This window comes from Anabrus simplex, chromosome 1, assembly GCF_040414725.1.
Source record: "Anabrus simplex isolate iqAnaSimp1 chromosome 1, ASM4041472v1, whole genome shotgun sequence".
Classification (NCBI taxonomy): domain Eukaryota; kingdom Metazoa; phylum Arthropoda; class Insecta; order Orthoptera; family Tettigoniidae; genus Anabrus; species Anabrus simplex.
The window spans coordinates 129122220-129139872 of record NC_090265.1 but is presented as its reverse complement, the minus strand read 5'-3'; the positions used below and the strand labels follow the sequence as shown (position 1 = coordinate 129139872).

Below are 17653 nucleotides of genomic sequence, written 5' to 3'. Positions count from 1 at the left end.
GACGGAGCAACGAAAACATTATCTGTTCAAAAACAAAAGGACCTTTTGTAAAGAAGAATACAAAGACGTTCTGTGTCCTGAAGTAGAAAGTGAACCAGTTACTGAAGCCAGTTGCAAAGGAGATGCTGAAGAAGAACGTAACGAACTAAATAAACCAGAACCAAAGTAGAGGCAAAAATGCTGTACTTAAAAGAGCTTTAACCAGTTAATGTAAATTAATTTTAACTTAAAAAACGTACAACATCTCAAAAAGGGACATTTGAGAGGTAATAATTATGTAAAATTTGTTTTTTAAATAAGTAAAATTTAACAATGGTAATGTTGTAAACCATTTTAAAATGCATTTTTTCAAAACACAGTTTTCCTGTCACAAATATTCAACCTGCCATAACTCACTCACATTTTTAGATAAAAATCTACTTTTTAAAAAAAATTGTTCAGGATTCAATGCTGAACATAAAAGTATCAATAACTCAATATCCAAAATTTTCGACAAAAGGTCCCTTATAATACCAATATAAATGGTCCGTTATTGAACGTTACAAATTTTCCAGCTAACTCATTCCTGGTTGCCAGCTTTTCGCCCCAGTGTGCTAAGTTGGGCTCATCAGTTGGTAAATAGCACACCCACCAAGACGCATGGCTAGTGCATACCGTGGAGGCCACTGCGTAGGCTACTTCGAGCCACTGGCAGTGCCAATGCACTATGAGAGACTTTATCTCATTACCAAAACTTGATGCCTGCCTGGCCATCAGATGATAAAGATGTTGATTCCCATAAGGAACCTGAAATATTTACCTGAATGAGTAAATTTATAATACCAATATAAATGTTTTTTTGCTAGGGGCTTTACATCGCACCGACACAGATAGGTCTTATGGCGACGATGGGATAGGAAAGGCCTAGGAGTTGGAAGGAAGCGGCCGTGGCCTTAATTAAGGTACAGCCCCAGCATTTGCCTGGTGTGAAAATGGGAAACCACGGAAAACCATCTTCAGGGCTGCCGATAGTGGGATTCGAACCTACTATCTCCCGGATGCAAGCTCACAGCCGTGCGCCTCTACACGCACGGCCAACTCGCCCGGTACCAATATAAATGGTCCATTATTGGATATTATAAATTTTCCAGCTAACTCATTTCTGGTTGCCAGTGTTTCGCCCCAGTGTGCTAAGTTGGGCTCATCAGTTGGTAAATAGCACACCCACCAAGACGCATGGCTAGTGCATACCGTGGAGGCCACTGCGTAGGCTACGTGAAGCCACCGACAGTGCCAATGCACTCTGAGAGACTTTATCTCATTACCAAAACTTGATGTCTGCCTGGCCATCAGTTGAAAAAGATGTTGATTCCCATAAGGAAGCTGAAATATTTGTCCCGAATGAGTAAATTTATAATATCAATATCAATGGTCCGTTATTGGACATCATAAATTTTCCAGCTAACTCATTTCTGGTTGCCAGAGTTTCGCCCCAGTGTGCTAAGTTGGGCTCATCAGTTGGTAAATAGCACACCCACCAAGATGCATGGCTAGTGCATACCGTGGAGGCTACTGTGTAGGCTACTTGGTGCTACCGGCAGTGCCAATGCACTATATCTCATTACCAAAACTTGATGCCTGCCTGGCCATCAGATGATAAAGATGTTGATTCCCATAGGGAACCTGAAATATTTGTCCCGAATTAGTAAATTTATAATACCAATATAAATAGAATAATTTCAAATCATAAAATGAATAAAACCTATGAAATTAGTCACTACAGTAAAACCTTGTTAGTTCGAAGTCGCTGGGACGCAAAAATCGGACTTTGAATTATGCGATTTCAAATTAACCGCCAACTCCTAATTCAGAAATGCTGCATCACAAAATATTCTAAGACCCAGTACTGAATGCAATTAACCTTGATTCACAGTTTAAACCTTTCAAATGCCATGGCAAAAGTATATTTTCAAAATGTATCCAAGAAGGTGCATTTACAGTATTCAAACAATGTTGTTGTTTGAGTCATCAGTCCATAGACTGGTTTGATGCAGCTCTCCATGCCACCCTATCATGTGCTAACCTTTTCATTTCTACGTAGCTATTGCATCCTACATCTGCTCTAATCTGTTTGTCATATTCATACCTTGGTCTACCCCTACCGTTCTTGCCACCTACACTTCCTTCAAGAACCAACTGAACAAGTCCTGGGTGTCTTAAGATGTGTCCTATCATTCTATCTCTTCTTCTCGTCAAATTTAGCCAAATTGATCTCCTCTCACCAATTCGATTCAGTATCTCTTCATTCGTGATTCGATCTATCCATCTCACCTTCAGCATTCTTCTGTAACACCACATTTCAAAAGCTTCTATTCTCTTTCTTTCTGAGCTAGTTATCGTCCATGTTTCACTTCCATACAATGCCACGCTCCACACAAAAGTCTTCAAAAACATCTTTCTAATTCCGATATCAATGTTTGAAGTGAGCAAATTTCTTTTCTTAAGAAAGCTCTTCCTTGCTTGTGCTAGTCTGCATTTTATGTCCTCCTTACTTCTGCCATCGTTGGTTATTTTACTACCCAAGTAACAATATGCATCTACTTCCTTTAAGACTTCGTTTCCTAATCTAATATTCCCTACATCACCTGCCTTCGTTCGACTGCACTCCATTACTTTTGTTTTGGACTTATTTATTTTCATCTTGTACTCCTTACCTAAGACTTCATCCATACCATTCAGCAACTTCTCGAGATCTTCTGCAGTCTCAGATAAAATAACAATATCATCGGCAAATCTCAAGGTTTTGATTTCCTCTCCTTGGACTGTGATTCCCTTTCCAAATTTCTCTTTGATTTCCTTTACTGCCTGTTCTATGTAAACATTGAAAAGGAGAGGGGACAAACTGCAGCCTTGCCTCACTCCTTTCTGGATTGCTGCTTCTTTTTCAAAGCCCTCGATTCTTATCACTGCAGACTGATTTTTATACAGGTTGTAGATAATTCTTCGTTCTCGGTATCTGATCCCTATCATCTTCAGAATCATAAATAGCCTGGTCCAATCAACATTATCGAATGCCTTTTCTAGATCTATGAATGCCATGTACGTGGGCTTGTCCTTCTTGATTCGATCCTGTAAGATCAGACGTAAAGTCAGGATTGCTTCACGTGTTCCTACATTTCTTCTGAAGCCAAATTGATCTTCCCCCAACTCAGCTTCAACTTGTTTTTCCATTCTTCTGTAAATAATACGTGTTAAAATTTTGCAGGCATGAGATACTAAACTAATAGTGCGGTAGTTTTCACACCTGTCAGCACCGGCTTTCTTGGGAATAGGTATAACAACATTCTGCTGAAAATCGGATGGGACTTCTCCTGTCTCATACATCTTGCACACTAAATGAAATAACCTTACCATGCTGGTTTCTCCTAAGGCAGTCAGTAATTCAGCGGGAATATCATCAATTCCAGGTGCCTTGTTCCTATTTAGGTCACTCACAGCTCTGTCAAACTCTGACCTCAAAATTGGGTCTCCCATTTCATCAGCATCAACAGCCTCTTAATGTTCCAAAACGAAATTATCTACATCGTTACCTTGATACAACTGTTGGATATGCTCCTGCCATCTTTCTGCTTTGTCTTCTTTCCCTAGAAGTGGCTTTCCATCTGAGCTCTTAATATTCATGCACCTAGATTTCCTTTCTCCAAAGGTTTCCTTGATTTTCCTGTATGCAGCATCTACCTTTCCCAGGACCATACAGCCTTCGACATCCTTGCACTTCTCCTTCAGCCATTCTTCCTTAGCTACCTTGCACTTTCTATCCACTTCATTCTTTAATCGCCTGTATTCTTTTCTGCCCTCTTCATTTCTAGCATTCTTGTATTTTCGTCGTTCATCAATCAGGTCTAGTATCTCCTGAGTTATCCACTGATTCTTAGTTGATCTTTTCTTCCTTCCTAACATTTCTTCAGCAGCCCTACTGACTTCATTTTTCATGACTCTCCACTCTTCCTCTACTGTGTTTCCTTCGGCCTTTTCATTTAGTCCTTGTGCAACATGTTCCTTGAAACAATCCATCACACTCTTTTCTTTCAACTTGTCTAGATCCCATCTTTTTGCATTCTTTCCTTTCTTCAATTTCTTCAACTTCAAATGGCATTTCATGACAAACAAGTTGTGGTCAGAGTCCACGTCTGCTCCTGGGAAAGTTTTGCAATCCAACACCTGGTTTCTGACTCTCTGCCTAATCATAATGAAGTCTAATTGATACCTTCCAGTGTCTCCAGGTCTCGTCCACGTATACAGCCGTCGTTTGTGGTGTTTGAACCAAGTATTGGCGAGGACTAAATTATGGTCAGTGCAGAATTCAACCAGCCGACTTCCTCTTTCGTTCCTTTGTCCCAATCCAAATTCTCCTACTGTGCCACCTTCTCTTCCTTGGCCTACCACTGCGTTCCAGTCTCCCATCACAATTAGATTCTCGTCACCTTTGACATATTGTATTAAATCTTCTATCTCCTCATATATTCTTTCAATTTCCTCATCATCCGCTGAACTAGTAGGCATATAGATCTGCACTATTGTGGTGGGCATTGGTTTGGTGTCTATCTTGACGACAATAATTCTTTCACTATGCTGGTCGTAGTAGCTTATCCACTGCCCTATTTTCTTATTCATTATTAAACCAACTCCTGCATTACCCCTGTTTGATTTCGTGTTGATAATTCGGTAGTCGCCTGACCAAAAATCCTGTTCTTCCTGCCAACGTACTTCACTTATACCAACTACATCTAACTTTAGCCTATCCATCTCCCTTTTCAGATTCTCTAACCTACCACAACGATTCAAATTTCTAACATTCCACGCTCCGACTCGCAGAATGTCAGTATCCATCTTCCTGATGATCGCCCCCTCTCGTGTAGTCCCCACCTGGAGATCCGAATGGGTTACTAGTTTACCTCCGGAATATTTTACCCGGGAGGAAGCCATCATCAGTACATCATTCATACAGAGAGAGCTGCATGTCCTCGGGAGGTGGTTACGGCTGTAGTTTCCCGTTGCTTTCAGCCGTGAGCAGTATCAACACAGCTAAGCCATGTTGAGTATTATTACAAGGCCGTATCAGTCAATCATCTAGACTGCCGCCCTTGCAACTACCGAAAGGCTGCTACCCCCCTTTCGATGAACCATTCGTTAGTCTGGTCTCTCAACAGATACCCATCCGATATGGTTGCACCTGCGGCTCGGCTATCTGCATCATTGGGACACGCAAGCCTCCCCACCGCGGCAAGGTCACATGGTTCGCAGAGGAGGCCGCTAACCATAACATATAATAATGTCAACCATGTGTCTGTGTGACAAAATACTATTTCAACACATCACTAGGAGCGCTTTATGTAAACAATACACTTGGATAACTGACTGACAAACATAACCCCACGCAATGAAAGAAATAAAAAAGCATGATTCAAACATGAGGATAAATCTATGCTGTCTCCCCTGTGCACGTGCTGTATTCATTTGACTACTGTATGCATTTTAGATGCCCTATTCTTGCATGGAAAGTACCCGATGTCCTTAAAACATTCCGGCATATCGAACTTTCCTGTGACAAAGGGAGAAAGTCTCTCGCTTCCGTCTGCATTACAACATGCTTTGATTTCCTGCCACGGCACCTGCCTCGAAATTCAGAAATGTCAGCCCTTGCCGCGTCACAAAGTATTCTAAGACCCATTGATGCATGCAATCACTTTGATTCACAGTTTAAACCTTTCAAGTGCCATGGAGAAAACTATTTCTGAAATGTATCCAACAAAGTGCATTGACATTAGTCCTATTCAAATAATGCACTTGGATAAATCACTGGCAAACATAAACTCGTGCAACGAAAAAAAATCCACACGATTCAAAGACGGAGACAAATATTGCTGGCTCCCCTGTGCAAATGCCTTTTTTATTACTTTACTGTTTGCATTTTTTAGATGCCTTGCACAGAAAGTGCCCAATGCCCTTAAACATCGTGGCTTATCGAACTTTCCTATGACAAGGGGAGGAAGTCTCTCACTTCCGTGTGCAATACAAGTTTCAACACAGTACAATGACCCCCACCGTTGTGCGATATCCCGGCTGGCGCTTCTCTTGTTTAAAATCTTCAGTCCGTTTGCGCTCAGCATTAAAAAAATGCAGTTTAGTTGACAATGACAATATTGTTCAGTGCGTACGAATTGATTATATGAGTCACTCTTTTTTCGCCAATTGTCGGCATCGCCAGTATTCACAGATTCTGCTTCTCCACACACTGTCTGCTTCATGATATTATGGCGTTCCTTAAAACGCTGAATACAAATGACTTACGATTTCACTTGAACTTAGCAAATATGAAGCACACTGTAGACACACTGAAGTGAGTGAAAGTGGGGCTAGTTACCCCTGTACGTTTCAGAAGACGCGTTCTATCAAGACGCGGATAAATTTTGAATTTAAATTACTCTGTAAAATACTACTTTTTTTAAAAAACATAAAGCCAGTTTTGAATTAAAGTCTGAATTTCGGTAATGGGACCGACATTGTCCTTCGAATTACGAATCATCCATATTTTGAAATAAACAATTTAAATAACTTGCAAAACCGTACGTCATGTTTCCAGGAATGAGAGCTTCTTCAAATTAGACGTGATTTTGAATTAAGCGATTTTGAATTACCAAGGTTCTACTGTTTATACTAAAATTTAAAATCCGCTCTCCTCTTGGAACTTAGTCCTTACACGTTATAATTCTCATATTTTGGTCCGTATTGAATTGTACTTTAAAGTCAAAGAAATATTAATGTTTATTTTATTCCACCTATTCAATACATAAAGAGTGACTTTAATTAAGAATTAAATCTTAAGAAGAAAATTATAGGGACATGTTTTGCCCTTTATTTAAGGGCATCTTCAGCCTTAATCTCAAACCTGAAAGATAATAAATCAGGATCTTGATTGTTCTTAATTGTAGTTTTTTAAGGTAAATTACAAATGATAAAAGTGAGGATGATGTAGGTATATGCATCAAAAGATGAGCGAAAGGGTTGACAGTAGTTAAAATATTCTTGCAATAAAGCCTTAAACAAATAGTTGTAATTTATGTACTTTTTTGAATTTCCTTGTCTAAAAATGTGGTAACAAGTTACATATTGGTAGTTCTATAAGAACACAAATTGCTGTGTCGAATCTTGTTAAATGGCGCCCTGTATCGGTTGAGGGCATTAGAAATAAGTTTGGAGTCTAAACAGTTCAAACATCAGAATAATGACAAAGAAAAATGTTATTGACTATTCCAAGTGGAGTTTAAATACATTTTAAAGCTAGTGATGAGACATTTCTGCCGCTCTCTCAAATTTCGCTGTAGGGGCGAGGGAAATGCTTGACAGTAAGTAGCCACAACTATAAAGTTTTATTAGAACACAGTTAATTCTACTAAAAGGCGCCCTGTAAAGGTTGAGGGCGTAAGAAATCAAATTTGAGCTTAAACAGTTTGATCTTTAGAATAATGACGAAGAAAAGTATTTCTGATCACTCCAAGTGGGGTTTATAATAAAATTTAAAGTTGTTAGTTAGTTGTTAATCTCGTGTGAAGAGATAAGTCTACAGTTTTCTTAAAGCACGTACGAGTGAGGAAGAGTGCTCGATGGTAAGCAGCTGTGTTAAATATTAGCTGGAATGTGCGACTGTAGCTTCTTATATAGAGTCGAAAGGGAAATTTGGTTTAAAGTCTCTTTATTAATTATGATGTTTACCCTGGAGTGGTTGCATAGGTTTTGTCGATATTAATGATCGCACCGGGGCTCTCAGACCCATTTTTTCTCAGTGTTTTACAATTAGATTTTTATACTTTATTTCCAATTACAGTAATGTATGACATTATTTAGTTTATTTTAATGCAGTTTACATGACTACGATATTTAACTATCCCATTTCTTAACAAAAAAATGTATTTTTATAATTACACTGAAGAAATTATTGTTTTCTGTTAACTTGTGAAAAGTAAAACATGGTAACGGTAAAATGTATTTTACATAATTTTTTTCACTTTTTCTTGCATCTACATGCATAAATCAACACTTTAATCTATTTTCTACACAGTCTTAATAAAACATATTTTTGAGAATTTCACACTTGAACTATTGGTACAAAAATATGGATTTTTTTTTTTTTTTTTTTTTTTTTGCTAGGGGCTTTACGTCACGTCGACACAGATAGGTCTTATGGCGGCGAATGGATCTTTTTAGGTATGTGTGAATCATGTGTCATAATTCATAAAATCAAAATCAAATTAGTATTAGAAACAGATCTAAGTACAGGGATACATCGCTTTAATCAATTTCTATGCACATTCTGCAGACAAGTTGTCCATGTTCTCCGCAAATGAAATTTTGGCACTTGGGGCAGATGAAGGATGTCTTCCTGTCTTTGTTTGTTGGGCAGAAATGACCAAGAGCTTCTTCATCTTCAGATTCCTCCAATATGGAACAAATCCAGGCAGAATTAGCTTCATCCTTTGTTACACAGAAGAAAAAGTGTACTAAACTAACAATGCGAAGTTTGACAACAAAGACCAACGTTAACAGTCGCACCGGGTCTGCGAGACCCTGAACAGCCTGTACGCGCAAAGTTTCCAAGGCAACTCAGAGCAGACTACTGTGTTCAGTTGATGGTTGTGAGCGAAGAAGCTACCAGGGATGGGGAAGCGCTCGGTGCATTCCAACAACAGGAACACCAAAAAGTATGTCCGTCCAGGTCTCGTAGACCCATCGCGAGCACTCCAGGGTTAAATTGGTTAACGTAAAGTTGAGTTAAAGAAAAAAACATTGTGTTAACAGTGATAACTGTTATAGAGTCGATAAAATGAATGAAATTACATACAACTTTTTTTTCTTTAACTCAACTTTACGTTAACCAATTTAACATCATAATTAATAAAGAGACTTTAAACCAAATTTCCCTACAGCTACAGTCGCACCTTCCAGCTAATATTTAACACAGCTGCTTACCATCGAGCACTCTTCCTCACTCGTGCGTGCTTTAAGAAGACTGCAGACTTATCTCTTCACACGAGATTAACAACTTTAAATTTTATTATAAAACCCACTTGGAGTGATCAGAAATACTTTTCTTCGTCATTATTCTAAAGATCAAACTGTTTAAGCTCAAATTTGATTTCTTACGCCCTCAACCTTTACAGGGCGCCTTTTAGTAGAATTAACTGAGTTCTCATAAAACTTTATAGTTGTGGCTACTTACTGTCAAGCATTTCCCTCGCCCCTACAGCGAAATTTGAGAGAGCGGCAGAAATGTCTCATCACTAGCTTTAAAATGTATTTAAACTCCACTTGGAACAGTCAATAACATTTTTCTTTGTCATTATTCTGATGTTTGAACTGTTTAGACTCCAAACTTATTTCTAATGCCCCAACCAATACAGGGTGCCGTTTAACAAGATTCGACACAGCAATTTGTGTTCTTATAGAACTACCAATATGCAACTTGTTACCACATTTTTAGACAAGGAAATTCAAAAAAGTACATAAATTACGACTATTTGTTTAAGGCTTTATTGCAAGAATATTTTAACTACTGTCAATCCTCTCGCTCATCTTTTGATGCATATACCTACATCATCCTCACTTTTATCATTTGTAATTTACCTTAAAAAACTACAATTAAGAACAATCAAGATCCTGATTTATTATCTTTCAGGTTTGAGATTAAGGCTGAAGATGCCCTTAAATAAAGGGCGAAACATGTCCCTGTAATTTTCTTCTTAAGATTTAATTCTTAATTAAAATCATTCTTTATGTATTGAATAGGTGGAATAAAATAAACATTAATATTTCTTTGACTTTAACTCAAGTCCCTATTTACACCTAAAAAAGAAATAAGATGTTTCTTTTTGTCTAAATTTACACTTACTAGGCCTATATCTTTAGCAAACACTTTAAATAGAATAATTTCTGATTTATAAAATAAATAAAAACTATTATGTTAGTCACTATATGTTGAATTTAAAATATTTTCTGCTCTCTTCTTGAAATTTCTCCTTTCTTTAAGTACTAAGAAAAAAAGAAAACATTTCTAATCTGTAATTCAATTATCTTATTTATACCATTAATATGTCAATTAACTTACTCCCTTACTGCCATATTTCTGAGACCTTTCACATAAATCAGAAATTCTTCCTCTTAATCCCGTCCAACTATGCAAGCCATTTAACCGTCAAATTCCTATAAAATAAACAACCAACAAACTAATTTTAGAGACATTTTTTGCAAAAAAGACTACAACTCAGATGATTAGAGAATTTTATTTTACTTCAGTTTCAGCGGGTGCCAAATTTATCCAAAAATTAAAATAACATTACACTAATCTGAAGCAAACAAACATGTCCTTGCTACTTTGCTTGCTGTCAATGACCTTACGAGACGAGCTGCTACTTGTCGCTATGCTGCTGGTTACGTAATGTAGGGGCGAGAGGGGGAGTGTGTCACCGACCAGAACTATTTCTTCCGCTCTCTCTTTCCCTCCTTCTTCCTTATATGATTGTATGCTAATCTGTACACCGCATTTTCTTCATTCAGCGGTTCGTTTAAATTATTCTCATTATTGCTTCTCTAGACAATACATATACAGTACTTATTTTCTCTAGAGCGCCCATTAATTTTCCTTTCACTGTCGTGTGCAGTATTTCCATATCTTTATCTATTTCCATAAAATTACGATTGTACTCTTCCCTGTGTTCACCCACTGCTGAGAAACCTTTTGTGTCTTACTGCATTCACGTGCTCCTTGTATCTCCTCTCCAAACTCCTACCTGATTGTCCTATATATTTCTTACTCCAACTTTGACACTTAATGCAATATACTCCTGATTTATTGAACCTACTGGACCTATTAACCTTATGTGAACTGAATAAAATTCTCTTATTACTGTTGTTTGTCTTAAACGCAATGTCAATGCCCTTTTTGCTAAAAATATTTTTTATTCCGTACAAGTGTCTGTTGTGGCATGTTATTACCGTTACATTCTTCCTTTCTTTCTTTTCTTTTTCCAACGTTGGTCCCTATTTATTAACTTGCTCTTTATCTATTTTGTTTGTTTGTTGCTATTTTGCTTTACGTCGCACCAACACAGATAGGTCTTATGGCGACGATGGGACAGGAAAGGCCTAGGAATGGGAAGGAAATGGCCATGGCCTTAATTAAGGTACAGTCCCAGCATTTGCCTGGTGTGAAAATGGGAAACCACGGAACCATCTTCAGGGCTGCCAACAATGGGATTCGAACCCACTATCTACATATTTCTTTGAATATCCATTTCTATTCACAATCTCATATATAGTATTCATCTCTTTTTCGAAAGCTTGTCTTTTTAAGGGGAATTTAAGGGCTCTACAGATCATACTGTAAAATGTTGCCTCCTTCTGCTGCCCTGGATGGTTGGAGTCCTTCCTATTAATAGTGCTAGTGGTCGTTTCTTTTCTAAAAACCTGGTACTCTAATTCCCTACCATCTCTTGTTATTTTGACGTCTAAGTAGTTCAGCAATCCTCCTTCCTCTGACTCCATTGTAAATTTGATATCTTTGTCTATTTCGTTCACCCTTCTCAATACTTCTACCGGACCTATTTCTTTTTCATCTATAATAACGAAAAAGACGTCCACATATCTCACAAATTTGATTAATCCTTTAATTTTCTCAATTATTTTATTTGATTCCAAATAGTCCATGTAAATATTTGCCAGAATACCCGACGCTGGGAAACCCATAGCCAACCCTTTCTCCTGTTTGTATATTTTGTTATTAAATCCTAAATAATTGTTCTCTAATGTGTGAAAAAAAATGAAAACCTACAACCTGTTTTCCAGTCATTGACCGGGTCAGGGATGTAATGAATGAAGCAGACATAGGCTGTTAGTACGATGGGGTCGCCACTCCCAAAGTGATTTATGAATGAATGATAGATGCAATGAAATAAGAATGGAGAGTGTTGCTGGAATGAAAGATGACAAGGAAAACTGGAGTACCCGGAGAAAAACCTGTCCCACCTCCGCTTTGTCCAGCACAAATCTCACATGGAGTGATCGGGATTTGAACCATGGTATCCAGTGGTAAGAGGCCGACACGCTGCCATCTGAGCCACGGAGGCTCTTCTCTAATGTGTATGCTAACAATATGATAAATTCTTCAATCTCTATTTTACTTAAACCGCTATGTTCTGTTAAATTCCTTCTAACAATATTTATTGTTTCAGTGATGGGGATGCTGGAATACATGTCTTTAATATCAAGACTATGAATTGTGTAATTTTCCTTCATTTCAATATACCTTGTTCTGTTACAGACATAGTAAGTACATAATCAGTTGAGACACAAAGAAATATTTTAACGATTTCAAGATTTATATATAATTGTTCTGTTGATAACTGTATTTGTACAAATGTATCAAGAAAAAAAAGATTTTGTTTGATGTTTTGGCACCGCTGAAGAAGAGAGTATTTACTCTCGAAACATGTACGTTAATTAAATATAATAAAATGTGAAGCACTGACAAGGCGGAAAAGTGTTATATAGAAATTGCTGTGGAGGAGTTAACTCCTCTAACGATAGCCAGCGCTTGCCTTCTAAAGGAGTTTAAGTCATTTCCAAGACTGTGTTTAGGTTTCCTGTTCTTTTTCCGAAAGAATGACACTAACTTAGCTGGTAGTAATTTTCGTTGTCAGTATAAGGGAACTGAGGACACTTCATTGTAACATTTCAGCCTGAACAACAAAGTTATTTAGCTTCTGCTAGTCATTGGAAGTCATGTGGCAGCAATGTAGCCAGCCAGTGCTTGGTGCGTACACTCTGCGCGCAGTGTCTGAAATAAAACTTATTATTTAACTGATAGGCCTTTGTCCGTGGCAGATATCAATGGTATACAGAATACTATTTAATCAGGATTCAGAGGATAATTTGATTCCCTCAGACAGTGAAAATGAGTCCAAAAATTCATTCTTGTGAGAAGTGAAAGTGCTGGTGGTGTTAGCATTACTACTGTTGAACAAAATGCTGATCATGATTCTCAGTACTTTTGCCCTCCATCTGTTACATTTGGCAAAAATATCAGTGTTAAGGAAAGAGTAAACATACACCCAGCAGGGAGTGTAATGCTATATGTAAATATATTTTTGGACCATACTTTTGTTCTTTATTTATACTGAATAAAGTTGAACACAGAGCAATAGACTGCTAACACCCTTTCATGAGGTACTCAGTCATTTTTAACACTTAATGTGTGACACAAGATACCACCCACTCAAGTTCTACTAGACCTCATGTTTTAAGGTATGATGAAAATTCAGATTTCTATTTCCTGTAGTTCTTTTTAAAAAGGTACTGCTAGTATGGATGAGCCCCTATTGAAATAGTTTTAGCCATTAGTTTGTGAATAATCAATAATCAATTGGATCACCAATCTTCATAGGGAGACAGTGTCCTAAGATAATGATGATGATAATAATGATGATGATGAAGAAATAAAATGCATACTTCTCTTGAGCTGAGCTCCCTCTACTTTGTATTCTGCTATCTCAGCATCTTTGGCTTCCAAAAGCTCACATAAGGTGTTCTGAGAGGTGAAAAGTTGACGAACCAGTAATAAAAGTGGCTTGGTCACTTCCTGGAATAGCTGAGAAACAAGAAAAAATTTACCAAAAAAATTATATTACACCTTGAGGAAGGTAGCTTAAAAGGCTTGACAGTGATAATATAGTACTCTAAATAATAAACAAGAAGAGAAATCATACTTTCTTTTTATTAACAGAATACAGACAAATATGCAGTAAAATGAGAAGCTTTCCATTTTCTAATCGGACTGCTGACCAATTGAATCATTTCCCATGACAGCAAATGTATACAAATTCCTACTGTACATGGAGATGGAAGTTTTACATACCACAGTCAAAACTTGACCAGAAAAGGTTAGAACATCAATGAATTAAGGAATATGTAAAGAAAGAAAGAAAAAAGAAAAAATATTTCCATACTGTCCAAACAAGCAGTTTCATGTATGATCAGCTAAAGTAAATCGCTTGCCATGTGAAGCTTTCGAACTTTATAAGAAGTAGGTATACTTATCTTACACAGAGATCAAAACTTACTGGTATATTATACTTACAACTTCAGGGCTCATCAACTTCAAATTGAATGTGAAGTAAAATGGGACTCCAGCAAGCCTTTTCTTCAATTCTAACGTACGATCCCCATCCTTCAGATTGCTTCTAAATGTAATATCTTCCTTTCGATCCTCAAGTAATGAAAATAGATGCTGGATGAGAGATTCATCATCAGCTTCTATCAGAGGGTTCTGGTCCTAAAGCAATCCAAAAACATTTAACAACATTGAAAGCAAAAGGTCTCCTATTATAATTAACAGAATTAAGGTTTATTCATTTTCTACAAACACACACACACATACATACATATATACATTACATCCTTTTTCAGTCCTCAGCCCGAAGGCTGGTTGGATCCTCATCAACTCAGTTATCAGCTGTCATAAATGGCCTAGCCATCACTGAAGAGGTATACTAGGGAATGGGGAATGAGGTACTGTAGTTTCCCGTTTCTTTCCTCACTGAGCCAGAAGTTGCTATTACATATCAGTCTGCCAAGCCCACTGAAATGCATGTAACAACAGACCCTGTGAGCAACATTTTCACACCATTCATAGCAAGGACTGGTTGCATAAGGAATGGCATTATTAATATTATTATTATTACTTGCTTTACGTGGCATCGACACAGATAGGTCTTATGGCGACGATGGGATAGGAGAGGGCTAGGAATGGGAGAGAAGCGGCTGTGGCCTTCATTAAGATACAGCCCCAACATTTGCCTGGTGTGAAAATGGGAAACCATGGAAAACCATCTTCAGGGCTGCCTACAGTGGGGTTCGAACCCACTAATTCCCGAATGCAAGCTCACAGCTGCGCAACCCTAACCGCACAGCCACTTGCTCGGTAAGAATGGCATTACTAGCATCGCTCATACGTCAGTCACTTTCATATTGTCAAAGCCAAGGATAAGACTGAGCCAGAGCAATGAAAGTTAACAAAATTTGCTCTAGCCCATACCAGATGATATAGTGCACTATAAACACTAGGTCTCCTGTTATACCTTTCAGCATTCAGTCTGCAGGCCTCTGTAAATTTACCAAATGCCTTCAGAATCCAGTGTTGTAACTAACTCTAAACACAACAACAATATTATTTGAAAATACACAACAAGAGGTAGTAAGATGTGGGTTAGGTGAATGCAATACTAAATAATAACATGAAAGTGATAAAACTGTGACCAGGTTCATCATGTTACTGTACCAGTCAGCAACTCAACACTAAATGTTGGACAGCGGAAAATAATGTGACACCCTTAGGGAGCTAAAGGCTGTGGATGGTGAGCCCTTTAGGAGGGTGATAAACACTTAGTGGAAGAAAAGCCACTGAAATGTTCCAAATAGTGCCTGTATTCCAAGTTAGGAGTGGCTACCAAAGGTGTTTGTTATAGTTTATATGTTATAGTTTACAATCAGTTAATTTATTTTTGGTCCTTGACACTTAAATTGGAAACTAAGATACTGAAGATGTGATGAATTAATTTTAGGAATTGTTGGCAGTAGCAGGATTTTCTGAATAGATGGGAGCTTGAATCTTATCCTTCCAAACATGGCAGTCGAACAGAAAATACTCTACTGTTTGAGAAAATCCACAAAAGCAAAGATAGTCTTCCACGGTATTAATTTTAAAGCATTCAAAGCAGCAAACTTTCCATTGCCAGAGAGAAACTGAGCGAGAATGAATTCAGCTACTAATGTTTCTCACTGAAGTCTGCTATGTAAGTCAGGAAAGATTCTTGTGAGAAACCCCTTTAACACTCAGGATCCAGAGGCTGTTCCACTGATTTGTTAGATATGTTTTGATTTGAGCTTTTGCATAGCTTGGGGTGTGATTTCTTGTAGGTAACATCTATACTGGATGAGAAGACTGCTTTTGTGAGGATATGTTCTCCGGGTTAACAGATGCCCAATACAAACCTGGCAGTAGGTGTAAAATGCCCAGCAGCTACAAGCTGGCTGGCAACTCATGGGTTAAATATTACAGTCTCGCCCAAAGACGGGGCCAGTACAGAAGGGAGTCCAACCTAAATCATTAAGAATTATCATCTTAAACACTGGCATGTTAACAGCACAAAGCCGAGAACTTGCTGACATCATGAACCGGTATAGTGTTGACACTGTTTGACTTCAAGAAACTTGGTGGAAAGGTCAAAAATCAAAAGGCACTGGAGAGGGACAAAAATAGATTTATGATGGAACCACCAATTCCCAGAAATTGCTGTTATCATCAGCAAGCAACTCCACAGCTACGTAGCAGCTCTCCTCCAGTGGTGAAGTGGACAAGGATACCATATGGATAGAACTGGAACACAAAATTCTGAACTGTGATGAAAAAGACCACCTTCCCTTGTTGCATGATTCACAGTGTATAGAGGTGTGTGATGCAATCAATTTAAATATTTCTGAGCTGGTTAAAATTTAATAAGTCTTCCAAAATGACTGCCAGATATCAGAGTGCCACATCATTTGCACGATGACATCCTCGGACTACAGCTTGGCTTTCTTGGCTGGGTCCACTGTCACTCATATCAGACATCTCAGTTGATCACACGATGTTAAATGAATCTTATTCCAGCCCACAGTCCAGAATTAAATTCCTTGGGTGAGCCAGGAATCGACCAAGTGTCCATAGGTAAGCATGTCACCACTAGCCTATTCAAAAGTTCAGTCCTTTGAAATTTCATTCTTTGTTTCACAGTTGCAACAATATATTCATATAAACTATCTTCTGCTTATCCCAGATATTTCTGGAGACACCTTGGCATATTTTTGGTTTAGGCCAGGCATTTAAGGCCATGCAATTTTTCAGATGAAAATTTCAAGTCAAGATCAACTGGGATTTGAATCCTGCCCATTCTTATGAAAATCCAGCAGCTAAGCTACTGCACTAATCATTACAAATAACAGCCACATAATATTAAAAATACTGGTGTCTGAATGTCTTATTTTCATGCTATTTGGAAGAATGGATTCTATAACTTAAAAGGGATGTAAGGAACAATGTGATAAAAGTGTTTGGAAACATGATAACTATCACCGAGATATAGAAACAAGTCAACTGGCAAGTCCTATTGCACAGTGTAAGTAAAAGATAAAGAATGTGAACTATTTGTGCAAAGAGAATAGAGTATGCTGAGAAAAACAAGAAGGGATCGTGAAAGGAATGCAGATGTAATAGAGAGGCTCAGAATAAACTGTCTCAGTGAAAGGATGGAAGAGTCACATGGTTTGAACACCTGCAGAGAAAATGGAGGAAAGGAGAACTGCAAGGCAAGTATTTGAAAGGAAAGTAATAGGTACAAGCTACAGATGGGACAAATGGTTACTTTCCAGTATTATGTTCCTGTGTATACATTACAGTGTAGTATTAGGTTGGAGTATTAGGATATAAAAGTAACATAATACAAGTTGCAGGTCAACTTTTGGGAGGAACATTCATTATACACTAGTGTCCAAAAGTTAATCATAATCACTAAACGAGGCCATACCG

The 17653-nt window shown here is 37.9% G+C and overlaps 1 protein-coding gene across 1 annotated transcript in view; it reads right to left on the bottom strand.

Moving 5' to 3' along the window:
* Nucleotides 1-17653, bottom strand: part of LOC136884678 (non-homologous end-joining factor 1) — a 100471-nt gene that overhangs the window by 53693 nt on the left and 29125 nt on the right. The window contains exons 2-3 of the mRNA XM_067156948.2: nucleotides 14168-14362; nucleotides 13540-13678 (exon numbers count right to left, since the gene is read on the bottom strand). Coding sequence (XP_067013049.1) covers nucleotides 13540-13678; nucleotides 14168-14362 — 334 coding nt within the window. The remainder of the gene's footprint in view (nucleotides 1-13539; nucleotides 13679-14167; nucleotides 14363-17653) is intronic.